Genomic DNA, 25,705 nt, shown 5'->3' on the forward strand with positions numbered 1-25,705 from the left:
TATTGATTTGTTTTCAGAGCTATGTTGTGAATGGGACAGGGCCCTAGGTCTGTATTTCTGACTCCATGCAATGTGCAAAACATACAGAGGCAGTCTGCTGGGAGCCATGCAAATATGGGGGGGGGGTATTCTAGCACACTGTGTTTGTGTGTGTCGACGACAACACTCCCCCCCCTATATTTGTACCACTAATCTGTTGCTCATGTCGAATGGAAGTGTACACGCACACACACACACACACACACACACACACACGCTAGGATCAGAAACGTAATTGTCCATCTAATGATTAGGGCTGGTATTGCCAGTAAGGTAATCCGATTCTAGATCTGTTGCTGGAGACAGCCTCTACCCACTGCTAGATGCCATGGCCATCCATCCAGGCATTAATATACAGAGCTGCTTTGTCCAACCGACAGTAGATTCTAGGTCCACCTGATACAATGCATATATTATAATATCATTATGTAGGGTTAGGCACTTCCTAAAAGTTGGAATTTGAATATCCATACTAGTGCGGGGTGGAATTTAAATATCCATGATACTATGTGTTGAATGCAAACGTTTTGTGTTATTGGGGGTTGTGTGATTCATGGATTCACTTACTACTGGTGTATAACGGCTTATTGCTTGGAAACTCTGACACAAATAACCAACATAATAATTCTGTAGACACAAACTATAATCAATGTTTTTATTTCATCTTTGAAAAACAATTTTCTGAATTGTTAGTTTAACAAAAAAACAAAAACAAAAAAGCCCCAAAATATAATGTGAAAATCTTACGATCAAGGTTTTAGAAAATACTTCCTGTGAAAGTTTTCTGAACTCCAGATGTGAACAAAAGAGTGTAAATCATGTATGCACTATACTGTATCTCCTGCATAGTTTTCGGCTTAATATCAGCAATGTGTTCATGTTGCACAACTTTCCGGAACCTTCCCACATCAATCAAGTCAATCAAGACTCCTTTTTAACATAAAACAAGAGAGTAAAAAGAACATTATTTTACTCAGATAGAACTTGCTTGTTGAAATCTCCATCACTTTTCAACTGAATACTACATTGGTCACTGTGGCAACTGAATACATGACAGCTATCACAAGAGAGCAGCATCAATGGATTGCCTCCTTTCAACCACACCGTTTTTTCTTTTTCAACTGATTGGTGGCATTTAAGAATAGATATAATAAAGCCAACTCAATAATGACAGAAGAGATTGCAGAAAGATTCCCATATACCATGCAAGAGAAGTGGAAAAAGGATTCATACGTTCAGGATTTTAATATAATAACAATTGAGACCTTGCTTGTTGGAACATTACATTCCAACGATATAATAATAATAATAATTTTCAGGATTTGAAGTATGAGTAATTGCAGGAGATACAACATCTATAGTGTGCCATTTTGAATCTTGGGAATGCTGAAAACAAACACCTTTGTAACTTTGGTAGAAGACCAATAAGACCAAGACAGCCCTTTAAAGAACTCACATACCACCTGACCAACCTAGACAATTCTCTAGAGTGCAAATTTGACACTCTAGCTACGTGAATGTTATTCTTATTTGGAATCAGCAGACATTTATGGATGTTTAGGTCAGGTAGCATGCAGGGCCTTAAAAGCACAGGCTCCCTACACCTGGGCCACACCGGATACCTCTACCTCAGCAGCGCATGTGTTTCATTTCGGTACATTTTCAGCAGCCACACGCGACTCACATCGTGTGGCTGCTCTATCCTGTTACGGTGGACGCCGAAATGACACACACGCACTGCTGAAGTAGAGGTATCGGGTGTGGCCCAGGCGCTAAACTTAAACAGAGAACCTCCACATGTAAAAGCAAACCAGAGTGAGTGAGTATTCTGACTGGGAAATGAAAAGAAGGGAACCTCAAGCTGAAAATGCTTTAATTGAATAGTAGTGTGAATATTTCGACTAAACCCCCAAATCCCCCTCCCACATCTCCCACCCACCACACCAAAACAAAGTGTTGAACTTTGGTAAAAGTTGATCGCTTATGAACTCACTTCAACTTTAGTGACGTTTTTCTTTTTCAGACAGAACAATAATACAGGCAGGACATGCCCAGTGCACCCGCCACCATCTCCCACCACCAGAAATGACATTTCAACATCCGACACATCTGACAAATGATGATGATCCTGACAGACTAACATGGACTAGGGATATCGACAGAGCAGAAACCAGTATCTGGGAACATGGGAGTAAATTCAGTACAGACATTTATCTGACAATGTAGACGTGGGTTAAACAAAAGCATTACCCCACAACCCCCTTCTTTCTTTGAATCCCAATGAAACAGCGGAGTAAGATCGTTTGGTAAGAGTATTTTATGGATTACTCGATTTTTCAGCCAAACATTTAAAGAGACAAATAACAGTTATATAATTGTATAATGGAGAAAAAAAAGAAGAAAAAAAGAGAGGATGTGGAAACGACTGGTGCTTAAGTCAAAGCTTCAGTTGCAGAAAGAAACCTTAGGCACTTCATAGAGTGTAGTACTAGAGGATATGAGAAGGCGCTTCTTTCTCTCATCAATAAAAGAACCACAAAACAAATCTCTTTGGGATGTAGTGACTCTTGATTGGTACATTGTCTTCATACGTTTACAGTTGCACTTGAGGGGGGGGGGGGGGGGGGTTAGGGTTAGGGTTCACCTGTTGAACATATCTTGTTAAATCAATCCCGTTTTGGCCACCCATGAGGAACACCTGCCACCCTTCTACGTGTACGACACCTGAGATATGGCAGTGAGGACCGTAGACGTTCTGAACACTAGGCAACAACATGAGAATCTACCAAACAGTCCCCCCTTTCATCCATGTTATTTTTCAGAATTTACATCTCACCTAAAAAGGACACATCTGAAGAGAATAATAATAATAATCAAGTGGCAATGAGTTGGCAGAGCATCGAGTAAAAGGGCTGACGGTAGGAGGATAGCGTAGAATTGTGCTCAGTCTGGGCTGACCATTCACTAGTCCGCCCCAAGCTACAACCCCCCCAAAAATATGGCACCCAGAAGACTTGACACAAATGAATGTAACAATAATAACTCTGAAACAAGGCCTCATTTGATCCTCTGTGGCAGTGTTCATCAACTTCAGTCATAGGGCACCCCTGGTGGTGGTAGTCCGGTACTACCCCCCATCTGACTCAACTACTCAACTAATAATGAAGCCCTTGATTAGTTGACTCAGGTGTGTTAGTACTGGGGAAGAATGAACATAGGCAGCCTTGGAGGTACCTCAGGACCAGAGTTGATAAACAATGCACTATGACGCCATAATAAAGTCCAAATTCTAGAAAATAAATCACTTGAAATTGGAACAAAACTATGAATTCTATACCATCACCCATGGAGAGGGCATTCAAAACAGAATCTCTGGGTCGCTCGTCATAAAGAGGTGAAGTTCATTCTACACCACAGCTTTTACACAGTGGGTGTGTGACACTTTGATTGTAATGGTCCCTATTGGCTGAAGACGATGTCACCTTCAGCAAATGAGAATGGAGGATTTCATATATACATACCGGTACATACACACTGTGGCTGTTGGGTGTATGGCTGTTCTTCCTCAACATCCAAGACATTACAAAAAAGTCATGGCCTGCACTTCTAACCAAACGAATCAAAACATTTAAAAGACATCTTAAAAATGTATAGAAAAACCTAAGGGTTGAAAACAGAACAACCATTTCTGCAAGGAGCAAAGCTTTTTTCTTTTCTGTAGAAAAAAAAACTGATTAAATGTATTTTTCTTATCATTCAAAAGGCACAAAGAGGGAGAGATCCATAGCTTCCCATGTACGGTCTGGCCATATGAGGTCATGCCACACTGTGTGATGTCATGTCGTCTTACGTACTGTATTGTCATGTGTGGTTTGTAGCCATGCTGGTCTTGGATCACAAAGACCAACAGAGTCAGCTTCCAAGGTGAAATTCCTGAAGATCAGTCCATTCAAGCGAGAAAGGTCCTTTTAAAAAACAGCCTTTTCATTCAGAACATTGTACTAAGAAATGGAAACTAAATCACTGAGTGAAGATTGTGAGGTTTCCCTGCAATCCTTTGGAGTCCCCCCCATAAGTGTTTATATTGAGAGTATTGTCAAAGCAGAGGTGGAGAGAACAGTCCTTTTTTTTTTTGTCGCTATTGGTGCTATAATTTTGTTTTGAATGTCCGGTCTGTTTGAATGACCAAAGAAGTGTAGGATGAATGAGTCCTCGTTCAAAAAGGAAAAAGAGCAAGTCACTTGTTTGTTGGATTGTGTCCAGAGAGGCAGTTTGGCAGCACCAGCTTACATTGAAGGAGGACAGATAGTAGCAGTGGACAGCTGTCCAGACACACGGTCCAGGGCCAAACACAGAGTGTGAGAGTGCGTGCCTGTGTGTGTGTGTGTGTGTGTGTGTGTGTATGCGTGTGCGTGTGTGTGATACATGGTACAGTGTGTGTGCATGCATGTACGGTTTGGGATGTTTCTGACGATTGATTGGTGTGGTCTGGCTGACTGGGGGCAGACTGCCATATGAGAGGGATGTGTGTGTGTGTGTGTGTGTGTGTGTGTGTGTGAGTGTGTGTGTATGTGTGTCTATGTATGTACGTGTATGCGTGTCATCAGGGGGCTCGTAGCTGCTGCAGTTTGGCATAGACGTCATCTGCTTCACTCAGCTCCTCAAAAACAGGTAGCAAGCTCAGCAGCTCTGTGTCCTCCAGGTCGTCAAACCAGGACACCACAGGCACCTGAACACAGACAAGACACACACACACAGTTAAGACATAGACTGCGATAATTCCACGATGATGCTCTGAGTGAAAAAGTATACTATTGTCACTTTTTTTTCTTGAATTATGCCTATTGCCTTATGCTGCAATGTCAGGAACCGAATGTTACTCTCTCACACTCGTGTAATAAAATAAAACTTGAAACTTGAAAACTTGAAAACTGTGGCCTGGGGTGGCCCAGTGGTCTAGCACCGCAGACTACAGTACACACATAATGCCAATGTTGGCATGGGTTCGAATCCGGCCCATGCCCTGCAGACATGCCCTGTCCTCCTTACTTTCCTGTCTGTCTTCACTCTCTCTATCCAATAAAATGGAAAATATGAGTGGGACTGCCCTACTTAGAAAAAAATATCCTTTAAAAAAATAAATAAATGAAAACTTGAGTGAGGGGAAGCAGGACTCTCGGCACTCACAGCGTTCTCGGGGTGGAAGATGTAGGAGGCTGGTGAGTTGTCCAGGATGAGGGTCTTGTTGAGCTGGCGACCCAGGCGGCTCAGGTCCTTGACGTAGCAGCCCTGGTGGAACACGCAGGACTCCCGGAAGAGACGCGTACGGAACACCCCAAACTCATCCAGCAGGTCCGTCACTGGGTCTGCATACTGCAGGGGGCGGGAACAGGGGAGAGAGAGAGAGGGGAAAAAGAGAGGGGGGGCATTTAGTAAAAGAATGAAAAACCAAAAAAAGAGAGGGGGATAAACAAGGAGCAAAAAGGAGAATTTAACATGAACATGGCCACTTGAGCTGTTCAAATGATCAGATACGTCTTTATTCCACCGGGTGGCGACAAATACTATGGGGATAAGCATTAGTAATAATGATGTGTGATCTACAGATGTAATGTTACCTTTGCAAGACTGGCAGTGAAGAGGACGCACTCAAACAGTTCTCCCATCCTCTGCAGGAACTCATCTACATGTGGCCTCTTCAGCACGTAAACCTGGAAGGCACGACAGTGCGGTTAAGCATCCCGTTCTTGAAAAGAAAATCACGGCAATCTAGCAGTGACAAAACTATCAATACCTCTCTAAGCACTAAACGACGAGCAGCACAGTATCTACATTTACATTTTGGCATTTTTACATTTCTGTATCTGTTTAAGACTACAGCACACACACACATCCCTAAGGAGCTAGCGATGTCTCCTGATCTCCTGGAGGGTTTAACTGAGGACAGCTACTTATACTGGCTACAGTCTACTCACCTGGAATAACACGCCTAAAGCGGTGGCTAATTAAAAAAGGCGACAAACGAAAACAAAACAAATACAAGTGAGCACAAGAGGACCGATCATCCACTCCTAAAACGCTTAGTACGTAATACACATGCTAGTCAGCTAACATCAGAAAACTCATCTAAAATAAAAATGTTTAGGGGGGAAAGATTTGTTTAAGTAAGTGAAACATCTATTCATCAGTCATCGCAAGAAAAAGTAATCTATACATTTTGTTTGGCATTTAGCAGACGCCTTTAACCAAAGCGTCTTACAACAACAAATACATTTGTTGAAGTACTGTAAGTGAATCATCTATCCATCCAGTCATCGCAAGAAAAAGTAATCTATGTTTTTCATTCTTTTTTTTTCTTCTTTTTTTAAGCAATCTATGTTTTCATTCAGTTTTTTTTAACGTAATCTATGTTTTATATTCTGTTTTTTTTTCTCTTCTTTTCAAATTCTATTTTCTGTCATGCTGTTCATTCTCCCTGTTCTTTCCTACTCGTTGAGAGTTGGGTTCGGGATCTGATCCAAGCATCTGTCTGTGTGGTCGCTCTGGAGGGCTCCTCTGGTGGCTGGCAGCCACCGCCTGAAACAAGTAATGGAGAATAGGCCGTGTGGGCGGGAGCCAGCCTATCCTGGATTACTTGAACCAGGCAGAGGCCAGAGAGGAGGAGCAGGCGGTCCCACGGCGGCCAGGCAGCAGCAGCAGAGGTCCTCTGGGGCTCAGTAGGTAGAGCACGGCGCTAACAACGCTTAGGTTGTGGGTTCGATAACCGCTGGGACCATATATACTGACAAATATATGCCACTCACTGCAATGTAAATTGCTTTGGATAAAAGCCTCAGCTAAATGTCATATTATTATTATTATTATTATTATTATTATTATTATTATTATTATAATTATTATTATTATTATTAAGCAGGGGGACACACACTTACTCGAGTTAACTATACTAGAAAACGTCTCATGATGACATGATAAAGGCAGAAACACAGTACATTTTTACCACTTAGCTTTGATCCAAAGCGACTTACAATCAGAGATTACAGGGACAGTCTCCCTGGAGTAACTTAGGGCTAATTGCATAATTGCTAGGGCACACTCCTCATCATGTGCATTGCAGCATATTTCAGTAGCATTCAGTCTTTGCTTTTCTAATAGGCTGCTATTGCTGAACATTGCCACAAGGAGGCATAAGTCGCTTATTTGTTGCAAGACCCTACCATTAGTGCATGTACATAGAAGTGTAAATCCTCACTGCAAATTACCTGGTGTGTTGTTCCTTCAATTTCCACAGGTACAATGAAGTCAGCATTGCTGATGGGCTACAGGATCAAACAAGAAGAATGCATATTAATCTCAATGTTTTTATCAAATCAAGGTTGTAGTGTCATGAAAAGGGTTTCATTGGTTTACATTTACAACAAGAGGCAACTACCGGTACTCAAATAAGAAGGGGCCACAATGACAAATATTTACAAAAGCATAGGGAACTTGTTAATAATATGTTGTTTTGTTGTTGTTGTTTTTGTACATTTTTACCATTTAGCAGATGCTTTCATCCAAAACGATTTACAATTAGAGATTACAGGGACAGTCTCCCTGGATTAATTTAGGTGCATTTACTCAAGGGCAAACTAGTGGTGATGTTCCCAGGTGGGATTTGAACTCATGACCTTCTGACCACCAGTCCAACTCACTATCTATGATGAGTCAACTATGAACCCAGCATCATTTACTCCAAACAACCTCAATATCGTAATAGACTTTCCTCACCGAAAGCAGTCAAAGTAACAGCCTGTTACATTTACATTTTTTACATTTAACAGACGCCTTATTCTAAAGCGACTTACAGTCAATACATTTGACTAAGTGAGTGAATCATCTATCCACCAGTCGTAGCAGGAAAAAGTAATGCATTCTCAGGCCTGGGGCCATTGGCAGTCGTGGTGCTAGAAGAAGCTAGATTTTTGGCCCGTCAAGAGAAAGGGATCAGGAGGGCTCTGAAAGCCGTGGACAGTTACTGCCGTCTACTCATGCTAATCTACTGGCCATCGATCTGTTGATGAACACCGTCCTCAGCTCCTCTTTCACTCTCACAGCGACACTAATGAGAACAATGACCCAGCTCAGGTGCACAGAGACAAGAACACTCTCCCTGTGCTTTGTCTTAAAAGAGGGCTTAAGTGATGCTATCCCAAAGCTGTTTCAATGATTGACGCAGTATTTTTCTGCTATCTTCCCATTGGCCAAACTATATTGTCTCCTCGCCGTCCGTCCGTGTGTGTGTGGGTGTGGGGGGGGGGGGGGTTACCTTGAAGGAGCTGTGCACCAGCGTCTCGTCCAGGTCAATGACCACACAGATTTTCCCCTCGTCCTGGGGGGTCACCTCGGGCAGCAAGCTGGTCCCTGGGACCTGAGAGGGGCAGGGTGGGAGGGGGGTTTAGGGGAAGGGTCAGGGGAGGGAGGTCAAAAAGGACACAATCAACCCACCTGCACCAACACAAGTCCCAGGCACACCTTTCCTTCTCCGGCTAACTTGTGTCAATAACAGTGTCATTACAGTGCAGTCACCCTATAACTTGGAATTGCCTGACTATGATTCTTTGCTGAAAAGCGAAGTATATTGTAAGTACTAGGGGTGCAACGGTTCTCGGTTTTATATTGAACCGTGCGGTTCGCCATCCGCGGTTCTATGCGCACTAGTGAATTGTCGGTTTTTCGGTTTATGATGCCACTGAGAGTCGGAGGTCGAGTTTGTCTGGAACGCAGTTGCTTCTGTAACTTGTTCAAAAGTCAACAGGAGTTGATGTCAAATGTCAACAGGAGTTGAGAACATTGCAACAGTTTGAGGAAGCCCCGGATTGCTACAAATCTGTGATGTGGGGTAATTTCAGTTTTGGCATTGAATACAATGATGAGGGAACGAAAACGCTACGTGTCTTGTCGCGCTTCACGCGTGTTGTATATGCGCATAATATAAGCACTTTTACTTTTAATTCCTCCTCTCCTATACCAGTAGTCAAGCCTAAGAGGCACTTTTACATTTGAAAGTATTAATTAATTTATTTTACATTTGAAAGTGTTTTTTTGTTTATATATATTTAAACATTTATATGTTTTATACTATAATATACCAGTCATATTCTGGAATGTGTCTGAATGTTAAAGTTCCATAACTATAAGCTGAACGGTTGCACCCCTAGTAAGTACAGTATAGACTTTTCTAGAATGTTGACCACTGTAAGCTGTTGATTCTGAGCGCCATGATTTTTGTCATCAGTGTAGGGCTGTGGAGCTTTTCCCACTAATCTGAGACAGCCATACACACACCCAACACTGACGATTAGTTCCAGGGAATCTATCATTTTATGACACGGAACCTACTCTCAAATGTTTTACATAACAGTTACATAACTGTCCTTGAGAAATTGAGTGGTAGAAGAAAAACAAATCCGAATGAGGCAATAACAATTTAACACTTGAAATGTCTCAGTCTGTTAATGTGCCTGCGCATTCTACTACATAACGTTACAATTAAAGAAATGTTCCCAATGCTGTAACTTTCAGGCATTTTTCCGTAAACAAACATCAGATTGCACGTTGTCCTGTAAAGTATTCACTGAATCAATTTATTTCTTCAAAAGGCTTGTGAACATACATGTCTATAACACGTTTAATGGTCAATGACCGAAACACAACATACTTAGCCTGGGCATTATAACCAAGTGGGTTTTGGCTAACCACAGCCTAGTCTACCCCCTTAAAACCACAGTGATATTGTCCTTTACGTACTTGATGAAACTGGTAGCGAAGGTTTTGAAGTAGATCAAGCTAAACAAAGAGATGAAAACACAGTTAACTACTTTCCTACAGAGCTATCAGTCATCCATCCCCACCCCACCAACAGGGTGACATTTTACACAATGAAAGACAAAACCAAAAATTCTAGTGCTAAATATAACACTTTGTGAACTGTGCTAAGGAAGCATTTCTCTATGAATTAAATATTTGCAACACAGTTCTCACATTGGCTTGAGGACAATACTGCCTGATGCCAGGAACTGTGGGACACCTGGGAATTAGGAGCTACAACAACCTAGCCTACACCATGCTAATCTGATGGGTGATGCTTAGCTTACCCACGCTTTGTCTGGAAGCTTTGGATAAAGACATAGGGAAGTTTAGAACAACCAATAGCTATGTTAATCTTTGCTTGATTAACACACAACACAGATTGGTACTAGGGTCTCTTTGAATGATTATCACATTTGGCAAAACATTTAAAACGTCCTCTGTCAAAAGAGGGCGGTTAGCACAGGGGATATCGGAAATTGGCCACTTCACAATGCTAAAGGCATCTCACTCAAACATACAGGGAACAGACATGTGAAGTGTGATGATAACCAGCCTTTAAAATAGAATGAAATTATTGCCTTTTGTTCATTAAATTGTCCACATCGCCATCCTCCATCCTGCCCCAATTACATCCTGCAGTTAGCTGGGAATTGAGTGCTGGATTTCTGTTATGACCATGAGCTGTTTAACATATAAAAAAACTATGTGGAGACATGAGTAATTAAGCCAGAAAGAAATGTAATTCAGAAAGTCTCACAGACATTAAATCAGCAAGCTAATGACCTGCTTACGTACTGACCCAAATAATGGTATGGATCAGCCCAGCTGGTTAATTTAATGAACAGAGCCATCGTGATTCGTGAACGTCAGGCCTCATTAGCCATCTGATGTCATAATTGTATTCTTTATCCATAACAGAGAACAGCATCAGCCGGGGCACAGGCTAAAGGACAGACAGCGCACACATTCTGTATGAATGATGTTCAGTCTCTTTAGCTAACCACTTTTAGGAACAAGTTAGAGCAGGTAGAGGAAATGGTGAATATAAGGATTAAAGGCAACAAAGTCATCTAGTAACCTCGCCATTGGCCTTCGATAGGGACTTCTTAAGCTTGAGTCTTGTGTAAAAATGGCAAATTCAACAACACACACACACACACACACATACACATACACACAGCTATGGCAGTGTGTGTGCATCGTTACCTTGGCGATCGTGCCATTGTCCTCAGGAGGCAGTAGGGTATCCTGGGCAGGGGGTGGAGGCTGGGAGACATCCTGTGCTCGGAGGCAACAGAAGAGCGCTTTGAAGATATTCCGGCTCCTAGGCTTCTTTGGGGAAGATTTGTTCACCTGGCCTGGAGGAAGAAAGGCAGATAATATATCATATATGCCACATACAGACAGTACAGTTAGGTCCATATACATTTGGTGATACTTTTGTTCAACCCCTTAAATTAAAGCTGGAAGTCTGCACTTCGATTGCATCTCGATTGTTTCATTTCAAATCCATTGTGGTGGCATACAGAGCCAAAGCTATGGAAATTGTGTCGCTGTCCAAATCTTTTTCCAGACCTTAACTGTAGGCTATATGTAGGCTTCATCCAAAGCGACTTACACTGCAGTGAGTGCATACATTTTTCGGTATATACAGTAGGGATGGACGGTTTCCAATTATTGAAACCGAAAAACCGTCAAAGACTAAAACCGCGGTTTCCCGGTTAACCGAAAAACGGAAGAAAAAAAAAGAAAAAAAAAAAAAGAGAGCGACAATGTCAAATAATTGAGCCCTACTGCTACAATACACTCATGTCGAACACCATTAAAACACCGTAAGCACAGTCGCAACACATTTAGGCTACTTTGTTTCACAAATATAAGTGGAAAGGCAGACTTTTGTAAGCTACACCATACATGAAAACACATGAACACTTAACACACCAGCTCCGCTGATCCAGGGTGCACGCCTGCACGGAAGATCATCTCTTGGAACAGCGTCTTCATTGAATGAACTGCTTTCTCAATATCTTGGTTCTTAGACAAAGTTTCAGCTGCTGCTCAATGTATTTAAATATTTGAATACTGCTCAATAATCACTGAAATATTAGACTTAGAATTATGCAGTGAACATACTTAAAGCTTTTCATAAAAACCACATGCCGCGAGACTGACTCGTCCTGAACTGTCGTAAGTCAATCAACAAAGAATGCCCCATCAAAATAAAAGTGCCCATGGTAGAGCTGTCAAAATCCGCTTGTTAAGTCTGACGTCAAAAGTGACGTTTAGCCATTTCCGAGTCCAAATCAGAAATTCTCCGCACCGGAGTACCTGTGAACTACAGCGGTAGAATGACAGTTTAATCGTTTTTTAGACTCGGATCTATTCATACAACAAGGGACACAGCACTTTACCGTTTTCTCCACATTGTCAGGGTATTTGAGCCTCGGAAAAGCGCTATATAAATATAATTAATTATTATTATTATTTCGGCATCTCGAAGACAGATGGCCCCGGAAATACGTCACGACTTAACAAGCGGATAGAGCTTTCTAAATAAATGTACTAATACAGATAGAGATAAATACAGAACTACCTTTGCGTCACTAAGTGACCGCGTATCTTCTGAGACATGCGTTCTGTCATCACTTTCAGTAGCGCCTTCACACACAGTGGCGCTGTGCACAAACACTCTTGATCCGTATAGCTCTTGTTTTATTATATTGTGGTTTAGTAAATACTGCACTTGGAGTTACATTCAATGCATGATTTGTGCTATAGAACATAAATAAAGTTTGATTGATTGATTGATATCAAATCAAATCACATTTTATTTCTATAGCGCATTTCTCACAAAAGTGACCCAATGCGCTTTACAGAGAGCAGCGAAAATGATCTTATTAAATGTAAGCGAGTAATTGTAAAAACACTTTCCTATCTACCAATAACTGAAGGCAACTATCTTTCCCATAGAGTGATTCGTTACCCTTAAATATAATCCCAATTAGATATTAATCCTCAGTTATTCTTCACAACTGACCAAACCTCTCACTCATTGCGCGGCAGATTCAGACTGTATCATTGTTATTTTCACACACGACAAACATGTGACATGTTCCAGTTTTATTCTTTGAACAACATAGGGAAAAAAATAAAAAAAATAATAAAAAAAAAAATTCCGGTTTCTGACGGTTTTGATAAAAAACCGTTTCTATTTTTATAAACCCCGGTTTTCGGTTTAACCGAAAAACCGTCCATCCCTAATATACAGTCCCAGTGGGAATCGAACCCACAACCAAAGCATTGTTAGCACCATGCTCTACCAACTGAGCCACAGAGGACCACATGGATAAATATTAAACCACACCATAAAGCATAACAACTAGCCTATCAAATGATAGATGGAGTAGTGTTTTAAAAAAGGGCTATTCCAGCCCCCCAAAAAAATCTGATTGATTTGAGCTTCATCTGAAAGTACATGAACCTGTCCCGAGTCTGGATGGGTCATACTTTTATAGCCGAGTGCGAGCTTTCGTCACATTGTCGCTCATTGACATCTGCCAATAACGTGTTGATCTCAGATTTCTAATCCCTTCGATGTCTACCACGTAAAACGATGGGAATGTCTCCAGGTGGATCAACATAACATTCTAACGCTAACTAACTAGGTACTAGTAAACTACATGAGAGGTACATTCAAAATGGCCACTCAGGTTAAACCAAGAGGCATACGGCCAACAAGTGAAATTGTGATGTTTTCAACCCATCATTAGCATTATATGGTATATCAGAAGAGTGGTAACAATAAATGGTACATTTTATTAGTAGTACGTTTTCTATTGGCTAAAGGCACCCTCAAACTGCCAGAGGTTTAGCCGCAGCAATGTCTCAAGACGCCGTTCTGTTACCATGGCGCCCGTTGTTTTCTAATGGAAGCCTTGTATACAAGCGGGCGAAAACAAATATACACCCTAGCCAAACAAGCTAGTTTACAACAACATTGTAAAAATAATAGCTATAGTAGAATTCTAATTATTGGACAGTGTCTTCAAAAAATTGTTTTACTGTTAAATAACTCAGTGGCCCTAGATGTCCACCCATCGGTCGTGAGAGCGATAGCAGGTGCCTTGGATTGTGGACAACTGTAGCTAGTTTGTGCTTGTTTATAAAGGGCTGGTATGATTTACTGGCTGAAATGCAGACTAGAGGGAACTACGTAACGAGGCGTAGATTACTTTCAACATGTGTTCATGACAACGGAGTATGGTCCACTGCTATAAAAACACTTTTACATGCTTGCTATCGCTCCATGGAGCAATTCGTTTGCAGTGAGAACGCACGTTACCCACAAACCGAATACAATTCAATTGCTGTACCCTGCACCGTTGAAACACACAATCAACTTTTGATTGTCAAACACACTAGGCCTATATAATGTGAAATGTGTAAAACACTGAAAATTGATGACGGGTCAAACACAAGACATACATTTATTCCCAATGATTATTTCTAACAGTCATGGACATGATCGAACGAACTCACACAAGTGGTCACATGAACTTAACATTATGTTATATCTGACTCCAAAAGACATTTCATGATTAATAATGATTGAAAATGCTTTGCTCATCCCTGTGTGACAGTCGATCATATCGGATCCTGGATTCTCTTAAGAATACCCAAAATGCTATTTCACCATGCCCTCACGTTAAGATAAATCGACTTGCGAGGAGTTCACGCTCATGTAAATAGCTGCATGCATACTCCGTCTCATTAACAATGCATGTGAACATTCGATAAGAACAGAGAATCAACAAAAGTTGATTGACACACTGCAAATTCTGACCAATTACAAAACTGACAGCAAGCATGTGGTGTTTAGGGCGCATTCAGAACCACAGCAGACCACTACTATACTGACAATCTCTCTGTGGCATGTGTGTTCATGCGTACTGGCTGAGATTACTTCAACACACGTGTTCTTATTGCTTTGGCCCAACACACAACACAGTTCTGCATGTGCAGTGGGTAAAAGAACGGCGCATTCTTTCGGTACACAAGCGAACCGAGGGACACGTACTGAAGATTTTCGGTTCGAATACGTGTGCCGTTACACCCCTACTAGGTACAGTATAAAGCTAGCAAGCATTTTGTTCACATTGAGCTAGAGGTAATGTGATATCTAGCCTACTTTGTCTTGGGCGGTTAACATGCAGAAGTCTAACAGTAGGCCTAGTTGTTACTGCCTCAGCCAATCACGTGTCCAGTAACACTAGTTCATGCTGAAGATTCAATGAAGGCATAAATTACATTACCACGCCTGATAAAAAGTAGGCATAGGATACAGCAGTTGTGTTATGCATTGTGACGATTTTTTACAAGAAATATTATCACATAGCAGTTTGTTGTTACCTAGGGGGTAAGGGTGCAACTGAAATCAGAGCAATTGGAGTTGGCTGGACTGCCCCTCTGATAGAAAAACATGATTGGTTGGTGGGTTTGTTGATTGAGAGTCCGATTGAAGGACAGGGCAGTCTAAATTAATCACAACCCTAAAAGAAAAAAGGAAAAAAAAGAGCCTGCATTCCTCTCTAGGAGAGAATACTGCTGCCTGCCACTGGATCCATCAAGCCTCTGTCAGCGACCTTTACCGAGGCTGACAGATCAGAGCTGAGGGGAAACTGATCCTGCTCTGTTTGGGACTATTTCTGCCTGGCCACAGTTCACAGGGTCAGGGGGGAGAGGAGAGAGCGGGCTCCGTTTACAGACCCAGGCATCTGGAGGCACAAGAGGAGGAAGTATAAAAAGACGCTGACTGACTCAGAGCAAGGCGAGGTTCGCTACAACCTAGCGCTGACAAACATTTAATGACAGCAAATCTCTATTAATAGACAAAACACTGACATCGCTATTAATAGTTACTCGTGTTTTTCAACACCAAAAGAGCAACTGATGAACAGAAGAAGCGGTTAAAGTGTGTCAGGTACTTTGGTTGTGAAAAGAAAAAAGGAGATGAGATTGATTTGGCCTAGCTAATCAAAAATAACTTCCTCAAAATGCTCCCCACTGAGTGAGATACGTGTTTGCTTGTGTACAAACACACACACACACACACAGACACACATACACACATACACACATACAGACACACACACACACACACACACACTCTGATGTGAATGGAAAGCGGCAAAAATTGACCTCCCACTCAACAGTTATGACTTAAATGCTTAAATGAACCCTCCACAGGCCAAATAACTGGTGTGAATGTAAACACTGTGTGAGGGGGAGGCGGTGAGGCAGCGATGAGACACTAGCCACTTCAAACGTCTTATGATTTGCCCTCTCATTATCACAAACCAGGTTTTGTGGCTACAGCTGCCACAACAATATTTCTTTCATAACTCAAGTGTTTTGCCTAGCAGGTGATGGCAATAAAAAATATATATACATATTTCTTCCTTCTTCTGGAATTTTGACTGCCAAATGGCCTCTGGCCTGACTCGAGCATAATTAGGCCTACTTTTTCTTGCAATGACTGGTGGATAGATGATTCACTTACTTCGACAAATGTGTTTGTTGTAAGTCGCTTTGAATAAAGGTGTCTGCTAAATGCCAAAAATGTAATAAGTTCATAGAGCTAATGCATAAACATGACCTTATCAACTTATCGGATGATGTAAAGTAGATGTGCCTGTCTTATACTGCTGAAGCACTGCCACAAGGAACTGCAATAATGTCTGTGTCCATAATATGGTTATAGTAATAATGTAGGCTATAATATATGTTAAATCATCGTTAACTGTCACTCCGTGCTCATCCAGTTCAGGCACTTCTTCAGTTCGACAAAAAAAAAAAATTGTTCCCTCAATGAACGTCAAATTAAATGTGGTTGATTGATAGATCTTTACTTCTTCGAGGGATTTGGTTCTCCTAAAACACTCAACCCATGTTTCAATCTGTCATTTTAAACTCAACGCACAAGGTCTGATTCAGACTGTGGGACTTTTTTTGGGGGGGAAATTGGACTTTCGTTTTGTTTCTTAGCAGAAATGGAACTCCATTTGGAACTCTTTTATATTCCTAACTGTATCTAGACTAGCTAGAGTGTCAATAGGGAGACACAGGTGCAACTGTGTAGACAGTTGCAGTTCTAGAACCATGTGAAACATATCTGTGGCCCGGCACCGGCCCCACAGCCCTTAACCACCAGACCAGACTCTGGCACTCAGTTGGGCCTACCAGTGCACTTCCTGCTCCACAACCAAGGAATGCAATTCTCAACACTAACTTGACACAAACTCATCCTGCCATCTCTCCATCCGTCCCCTTCGGGCAGAGCATGTGACAGCAAGTGACAGCCAACCCATCCAAAAATGCTGTCATGAGCATGGTATGCTGCCAATCTCAACTACTCTCTCTATATTTATAAATGGAATTAGGAGCCAGGTATTTTCCACACTTCCTGAGAGAGGCACAAACCCAAGTATCAAACAGCAGTGGTGGGAGGAGAGGTGTGTGTATGGTGTGTTGTTGCTTTAGTTCAAAGAACCATGACCAAAAACATCCAGTCACACAGCAGCCAGCCATCTGGACACAGGGACCCTTCAACCCTTCAATTAAATCCGACACGGAGATCTAGTGAACACTAGTGCCGTGCGATCCTATCAGCACACTATTGGATGTCACTGAATGTCCTGTGACAGGCTCCTGGGGTAGACATAGTAGTTACATTGGTATGGTATCGTGAGCTTAGAATGATAAGGTTCTATCTCCGTTTAGAATGATAAGGTTCTATCTCCGTTTAGAATGATAAGGTTCTATCTCCGTTTAGGGCAGTTCAGAGATATTGAGCGTCAAAGTTTTTACATTCCATTATGTTTTGTGAGATGGAACCTTTGTATTTTATGAATTACTAACTCAAAAATGTCAACATTTTAAAAATAACACCACACAGGCATTAACAAACACCTAATGGATCAGATTATGTACAAAACTCAATTTTGACAAAAATGGAGATAGAACCTACTAATTCTAACGTCACGGTATGTTGTCAGCAGCCTAGTTCAATGCCCTGAGCCAGGGTGAATAGTCCTGGAATGGTGCATAATAACGTTAATCTGAACGACTGTCCGTTATCGCTCAGAACTACTTGTGTTCGTGTTTCACCTTCAGCAAAAGGAGAACATTGTTACATTTTACATTAATGGCTAATTTAGCTGATGAGTAAAACTCTAACTCAGTGTGTATCTGCTTGGATCAATTAAATCTCACAGTCAACCCAAGGGATCGCGCACATTCCAGGCATCAGCTACTTCCTAACTTTTTAAAAACCATGGGGGGGCTGGTCTGGATCACAACAACCCAACCCCCCCCCCCCCCAAATGTTTTTTAAATATATATTAAAATCTAACGATGTGGCTGCCTTAACAGAAATGCACTGCATCGGACAGCTTAACAGACATGAAGTCTATGAACTTCATTTATCCAGGGACAGGGGGTTTCCTGCTGACCTGGGCGCCTGTAGCTGGAGTCTGTAGCAGCTCGCGACGTTATGTTCGTCAACGAGCGCGGGGAACGTAAAATGGACACCACACACGCGCACACACACACACACACACACACACACACACGCGCACACACACACACACACACACACACACACACACACACACACACACACACACACACACACACACACACACACATCAATAATGTAACTGTGCAACGATTGGAATCAACTCGAAAATTGTTGCTTAAAATAATCAGGCGTAGTTTTACACGAACTGACAAACAATATACATAGTTGACCTGACATATCGCCTCGGTAACTAGCTGTTGGTAATACGTTAGTTTAAATACGTTAGTTTAATACGTTAGTTAATACGTTAGTTAATACGTTAGTTTAATACGTTAGCATTCGCGCAAGTGAATCACGTACGAGCAAAAGCAAAAGACGGTTTTAAAGCTAACCGCTAGCTAGCCTGACAACGTCTCTCTCTCTCTCTCTCTCTCTCTCTCTCTCTCTCTCTCTCTCTCTCTCTCTCTCTCTCTCTCTCTCTCTCTCTCTCTCTCTCTCTCTCTCTCTCTCTCTCTCTCGACAAACAAGATTAAAAACGGAGAGAAAGTGATCTCATTGTTGATAATAAAAAAAGAAACGAGGACTCACCAGTTTTGGACGGCAGTTGACTCTCTTCTTTCTGCACTTGAGTGATAATAGAACTTTCCATCTAACAAATGCACCACAGCCCCTCAAAGTCCAATCCGTTCCCCCGAATCGCAGCAGGTACTTTCAACATTCAGCTAGCTGGCTAGTCGATCGCTGCTTACCAACTCCGTTGTGGTGTCCGAATTATTCCCACAGATTCCCTGTTGTTTTTTGGTAGAAATATCGGATAGTAGCTTCTTCGAATGATCTTTTCCTAGTTCGAGCTAGCTAATGTGTCTCATGAGGTGTATTGGTATAAAGCTAATAAAAGCCTCGGATAGCTCGTTAGCAGCAGGAAAGACCTCGTTATTGCTCCAACATGGAGAATCCAGGCGAAAAAAGCAAAACAACCTCGGAAATGGGGCAGGGGGGGCAGTTTCAAGTTCCCCTTACTATTGATAAACAACCCCCGAAGAACACAATTCCTCAATCAAAAAACAGAAAATAAATGGGTACAATAACCGTGTGTTTTTATACAGAGTGAGCTCGGTGTGCATATCAATTTTATAATCGGTTGTTTTTGTTATGAGATCCTTTGTTTTTCCCTTTTCTGACGACTAGTGGGGGCGCCTTGAAACCGTTCGTCTTCGCTGATTGGATCTCGTGGAAGTGGGAGTACCACAGGCATTCTTCTCCTCGCGCTTCGTTCCCGGGGCGCAGGCGCGCATTCCTGCGTCCGTGAGTAGTCGCAGGTCTTGACAGCGCTCGCTCACGATCCAAACATTTACATAAACAGTTAGAATTGGCACTGGTCTTGAATAATCGACTTTTATTCAGTTAGCTTAGCTTAGCAGAAGCTAACCCCAACCCTAAATATGTGTACCTGATTTTCATGGTAATGTAAACATGTGCAATATATTTTGTTGTTCATTTATTTTTATTTTATAGATACACTCACCTCACCGGCCACTTTATTAGGTACACTTTTTCAACTGCTCGTTAACGCACATATCTAATCAGCCAATCATGTGGCAGCAACTCAAAGCATTTAGGCAGGTAGACATGGTCAAGACAATGTTGCTGAAAGTTCCAACCAAGCATCAGAATGGGAAAGAAAAGTCATTTAAGTGACTTTGAACATGACATGGGTGTTGGTGGAATTGTGTGTTGGTGCCAGACGGGCTGTTTGGAGTATTTCAGTGCTGATCTACTAGGATTTTCCAGCTCAACCATCTCTCGGGGTAACAGAGAATGGTCAGAAAAAGATAAAATATCCAGTGAGTGGCAGTGGTTGTGTAATGGTGTGGATATTTTCTTGGCACAAATCTTCAGCAACTGTGTGATATTATAGTTTCAATATGGACCAAAATCTCTGAGGAATGTTTCCAGCACCTTGTTGATTTTATGCCACGAAGAATTAAGGCAAAAGAGGGGGTCCAAACCAGTACTAGCAAGTTGTGCCTAATAAAATGGCTGGTGAGTGTATGTATCACGTACATAGTGCAACTATTTGGTACAGGCCTATCGACAAAATTATCACTATATTGTTGGCGGCGGAGGACAAAGGTATACATTAAGGCTAGACTTAGTCGTTTTGTTCTCTTCTTATTTTTATTTTTTTACAGCATTCTTGTTTGACTAGGCCTACAAATCGACCTTAAGCCTGTTAATGTCTTCATATACTGGGGATAAATCCCATGCGATTACTGTATGTGTTTAGATTAGATTCAACCTTTTTGACATTGCACAGAGTACAACAAAATGTATTTCTTACTCTAGACACAGGGTCAGCCATAGTCAGCGCCCCCTGGAGCAATTAGGGGTTAAGTGCCTTGCTCAAGGGCACAACAGCAGTGGTAGGCACCTTAGATATGATGCCAGCAACCCTCCAGTCATTTAGCTCCCTCATGAGGCAGGGATCGAACCAGCAAACTTCTGATTGCTAGCCGGCCTCTCTAACCTCTAGGCTGCCTGCTGCCCCGATGTTGCTGTATTTCATGTTTGACAAAATGTTATGTTCCCCCGAAAAGAACAAGTTTATATTATCTATCTATCAAATGAGAATCACGCCATACTGTATATTCTCCATATTTCTCTATAATATGCTGCCATTAGTTTACTAATGTTTAACACACTGTAGAATCATTTCACTCTAGTAAGATCTGCTTTCTTCAGCACATTTTCAACATATACAATAATAACGTAGAGATCAGGGGTATTCCATCAACGTCGCTAAAGGAAAATGCAGGCTTATTTTGATAAGTCTTGCAGTAGATTTAGCAAAATAAGCCTGGATTTTCCTTTAGCGACTTTGATGGAATACCCCCCTGGTAACCAAAAAAGATTTGTGTGTGTGTGAGAGAGAGAGGGGGTATAGTATCTGTTTCTCCTTGACAATTCCACTTTTTGCAATACCATATGCAAAACACAAAGCAATTTACAAGGACAATATGTTCATATTCATATGAACAAGGACATATATGTTCATCATAGAGATGAAAAACCGGCTGAAAAACAGCTGTAATAAATGAATCAAATGAAAACAGAATTAGCCTTACAACTATTGTCAGTATGTAAAAAAAAAAAAAAAAAAACATTGCTCAGGAAGTGAAAAAACAAGAGGCAATCTAGGAAAAAAAATGTAACATAAAATGCCATTTAAATTATTCACATGATCTTTTACAGGTACAGCTACTTTGAATGTGTGATGTTTTTTTCATAAACGATCATAGGCCTCTGAGGACAACTGTCATGGCGTGGCATGTACATTAAATGACCCTGGGTAAAAGAGAGCGGGAGAGAGACAGCACATGTGCATACAGGAGAAGGGTGAGGTAACAGAGAAATCGAAGAGATTCATGCTGGAAACCCATTGGTCGAATGTGAGGAATTTATGGAAAACTATACGGTGGTCACATGATCCTCTGTGTCTGACAGGACCGGGGGAGCTGGTCAGTGGTGAGAGGGACAGGATAAGCAGGGGACACCAGAAACCACAAGGGTGTGGCAAGCATACACACTGAAGCAAACTGGTTTAGTGCTTTTATATTAAGACCCCTGGATATATAGAGACAACACACACACACACACACAAAGTTAACATGAGATGATCGCTGCAACAAATGTAAAGATAGAAAGCTACATAAAAGCAGACACAGTTGTATTTTTGGCACATATTAGCGTAAGTGTAAGTGTACACTTTACTCCATTGCTATCGATCCATTTATCTTTCATCTACATTGTAAACCACAAGCTGCATTCATGTCAGACAAGTGAAGGCAACTCCTTCACCATGTGATTTGCAGGAAGAGGCCAGTTCCTCCTCCTCCTCCTCCTCCTTCCCATCTTGCCCTGAGGTGGCCTCTGTTGTACGGCCCTGCTGTTTCCCGGAAAAGAGGCCTAGTGGGCAAACTGTGATGCCTGGACAGAGTGAAGACAGAGAGAGAGAGAGGGAAAGAGAGAGGGAGGGAGGGGAGAGAGAGAGTGAGAGGGAGAGAGAGAGAGAAAGAGAGAGGGGTTCAATGCAGAGGTGATGAGACGTGAAAAAAGGAAAGCAAAAGAGAGGGGGAAAAGGCGGGAAAATTCACACTCTTACATAAAACAATACTCACCAGCAGTACACTTAGATTACTCACTTTTCAAAAACAGAAAACGATGAACATTACTTGAGACGAACACTAGCAGCAAGAAGATGTCTATAGGAGGAGGACTAAAACACAATTATTTATGTGACTGTAGAAAATATAGGGTTTATGCTTGATGCTGAACTCAGATGCTCAATTGCATAGCTGTAGGGTGGTATACAGTTGTAATTCTGTTGCATGAATTAAGCAACATAGGTGTTAAGCGACTGCCTATGTGAGACTCTCTATCTAAAGACATAGGTAACACAAATAACGTGAGCGCCCCCGTGTGTTCACTGGTTGTAAACAGCGAGAGCAATGGGACGTTTTACCAACATCATTTGAAAATAGCAACCCCTGAGCTCTACATTTGAAGCATTTGAATGTTTTCCCCATAATAATAAAAACATTGCCCGTGTGGCCTGAGGTGGTCCAGTGGTCTAGCACCGCGGTCTACAGTGCACACATATGCCCATGTTGGCATGGGTTCGAATCCAGCCCATGCCCTGCTGACATAACCCTCTCTCCCCCTTCTTCTCCTTACTTTCCTGTCTGTCTTCACTGCATCTGTCTAATAAAACTGAAAATATGAGTGGGACTCAGAAGAAAAATGAACAAATAAACATTGCCCAAACGAAGCCATGAGAACATTTGGATTTGGATTTGGCTGCTAAGGGTGCGAAGGGGGGTGACATGGGAGAATTTGGGGATATTGAACACCAGACGGGTGGTAGCATTCTGGATGAGGTCTGATGGCGGAGGCAGGGAGCCCGGACCAAGAGTGTGTTGCAGTGGTCAAGGTGTGAGATCACAAGTGTCTGGACCAAGAGTTGTGCTGCTTCTCCCATGGGGAATCTGTACAGTATAGTATAGTGGATAGTGTACATAGCCTTTATTTATGTAAACCAGCTCCTTCCCTTCTTGTGATTTTTTTAAAAGTGTTTTTTTTTCTTTCCTAACACCAGGGGAGCCACCCCTCCCAAATTTCGTTGTTTGGTACCTGTACTGTAGCAATGACAATAAAGACCATTCATTCATTCATTCATTCATTCAATGGACGTATCTTTCTGATGTTGTGGAGGAAGAATCTACAGGAGCATGCTGTCACTGTGATGTTCGCCGCACAGGATAAGAGGTCGTCCCCAAGGATCACCCCAAGATTCTTGGCTGTCTGAGAGGAGGTCACAGTAGATTTCTCTACTATGATGGAGAAGTCTTGTAGAGGGCAGGCTTTCTTCCCAGGGAGGAAGAGCAGCTTAGTCTTGAGGTGGTGGGCTGACACATCCAAGCAAGAAAATGTCTGCAAGACATACAGATACACGTGTTGCCACCTGTGAGTCAGGGGGGGGTTGGCTAGTAGTAGGGTTGGGGGGGGGTTGGCTAGTAGTAGGGTTGGGGGGGGGTTGGCTAGTAGTAGGGTTGGGGGGGGGTTGGCTAGTAGTAGGGTTGGGGGGGGGTTGGCTAGTAGTAGGGTTGGGGGGGGGTTGGCTAGTAGTAGGGTTGGGGGGGGGGGCCCTAGGACGGAGCGCTGGGGGACCCCAGTGGTGAGGGCAGCTGAAGAGGACAGCGATCCTCTCCACGTCACCTGGTAAGATCGGGCCAAGTAGGATGCAAACCAAAACAATGTAGAGCCAGTGTAGAGCCAGAGATGCCCGGTTCTGAGAGGGCGGAGAGAAGGATCAGGTGGTTTACTGCGTCGAATGCAGCCAGACAGGTAAAGAAGAATGAGAACAGAGGAGAGGGAGTAAACTCGAGCAGAGTGGTGGGCCCTCCGTGAAAGCAAGGAGAGCAATCTCAGTAGAGTGGCCAGCCTTATAAAGCCGGATTGGTGATTGGGTAAAGGAGGTTGTTCTGAAGGAGCTAGTGAGACAGTTGGTTAGATACAGCGCGTTCAAGGGTTTAGACAGGGCTCTCAAGTCTCACGCATTGGGCGTGAGACACACGCATTTCAACCCGTTCACACGCTCACACGCCCAATGCATGAGACTTGAGAGCCCTGGTTTAGATAAGAAGGAGAGAAAGGCAACTGGTCTGTCATTATGGACAGCATAAAGGCAAGGGTGGTTTTTCTCCAGAGATTCTACAAGCTTTCAAGGTTTCAGACAGCCAAATAGAGTGTGGAGAGGATCCTGTTTGCGTTGAGGTCATTGGACAGAGAGAGTCAACGGATGAGAAAAGAGTGGACAGGAGGGTGGAGTAGGCTGCATCAGTGGATAGACGGGAGAAAGATTCAACAGAGGGTAGGGAGAGGAGGGTAAGTGAGAGAGCGGTGAGGGAGAGGGTATGCAGGTTGCGACAATAGGATGTGGGTAGTGTCTGACTGGGGGGGGGGGGGTGGATTTGAATGAATGAATGAATGAATGAATGAATGGTCTTTATTGTCATTGATATAGTACAGGTACCATACAATGACATTTGTGAGGGGGAGCTCCCCTGGTGCTAGGAAAAAAATATATACTAAAAACAAGAAGGGAAAAGAGCTGGTTTACATAAATAAAGGCTATGTACACTATCCACTATACTTTACTATACAAATAAAACACTGTGCTGTACTCTATGCTATGCTATAAATATCCTAACATTTCCTATCTCTGAACCTTATGTGCACGAGGGTTGTCATATTGCACATAGTATTATTGCACATTCATTTAAAGTGTCGCAGACTAGTTAGCAGGTTTGAAATGATGATCAGAAACTGGAAGAGGGATAACAGTAAGCTCGTGTTTCCTGTTTTCCTAACAGCAGCCGAACGCACCATTTTAATGCACGTTTTACGGTAAAGTAACTCATAAAGACAGAAGTGCGCAACGTTACACACTACTCCCCACGCCCTCTCATTGGAGGAGAACATGTAAGGGGAGGAACCTAGCTCTCCTCCTCCAATGCATGTTCAGTAAGGCTGTGTTCGAAATGGCATACTAGCATACTGCATACTAGCATACTCAATTAGTATATACTGCATACTGCCTACTAAATTCATAATAAGTATGCCAATACCAGCCGACCGAAAATCTAGTTACATACATTTCTTGCATACTCAAATTTC

The 25,705-nt window shown here is 42.3% G+C and overlaps 1 protein-coding gene across 2 annotated transcripts; it reads right to left on the reverse strand.

The window, feature by feature from the left end:
- Nucleotides 1-2,000: 2,000 nt before the first annotated feature.
- LOC308173404 (carboxy-terminal domain RNA polymerase II polypeptide A small phosphatase 2-like) lies at nucleotides 2,001-19,342 on the reverse strand. 2 transcript variants are annotated; one of them, XM_080548423.1, is made up of 8 exons: nucleotides 19,058-19,342; nucleotides 11,098-11,249; nucleotides 9,829-9,867; nucleotides 8,348-8,449; nucleotides 7,302-7,358; nucleotides 5,658-5,750; nucleotides 5,227-5,412; nucleotides 2,001-4,768 (listed from the first exon to the last, which is right to left on the reverse strand). In XM_080548423.1, the coding sequence occupies exons 1-8, from the start codon at nucleotides 19,116-19,118 to the stop codon at nucleotides 4,643-4,645; spliced, it is 816 nt and encodes a 271-aa protein (XP_080404549.1). In that variant the 5' UTR covers nucleotides 19,119-19,342; the 3' UTR covers nucleotides 2,001-4,642. The 2 variants fall into 2 exon arrangements, with proteins under 2 accessions (XP_080404549.1, XP_080404550.1); XM_080548424.1 differs by lacking the exon at nucleotides 9,829-9,867.
- Between the last annotated feature and the right edge of the window lie 6,363 nt (nucleotides 19,343-25,705).

Source organism: Nansenia antarctica, assembly GCF_963989245.1.
Source record: "Nansenia antarctica genome assembly, chromosome: 18".
Taxonomy (NCBI): Eukaryota; Metazoa; Chordata; class Actinopteri; order Argentiniformes; family Microstomatidae; genus Nansenia; species Nansenia antarctica.

Excerpts from the sequence above, each read along its gene's own strand:
- LOC308173404 (XM_080548423.1), bottom strand. The coding sequence starts at position 19,118 with ATGGAAAGTTCTATTATCACTCAAGTGCAGAAAGAAGAGAGTCAACTG. Across the intron at positions 8,450-9,828 it reads TTCGCTACCAGTTTCATCAA|GTCCCAGGGACCAGCTTGCT; the intron begins GTACGTAAAGGA and ends TGCCCCTCTCAG. Across the intron at positions 5,413-5,657 it reads TCACTGCCAGTCTTGCAAAG|TATGCAGACCCAGTGACGGA; the intron begins GTAACATTACAT and ends CGCCCCCTGCAG.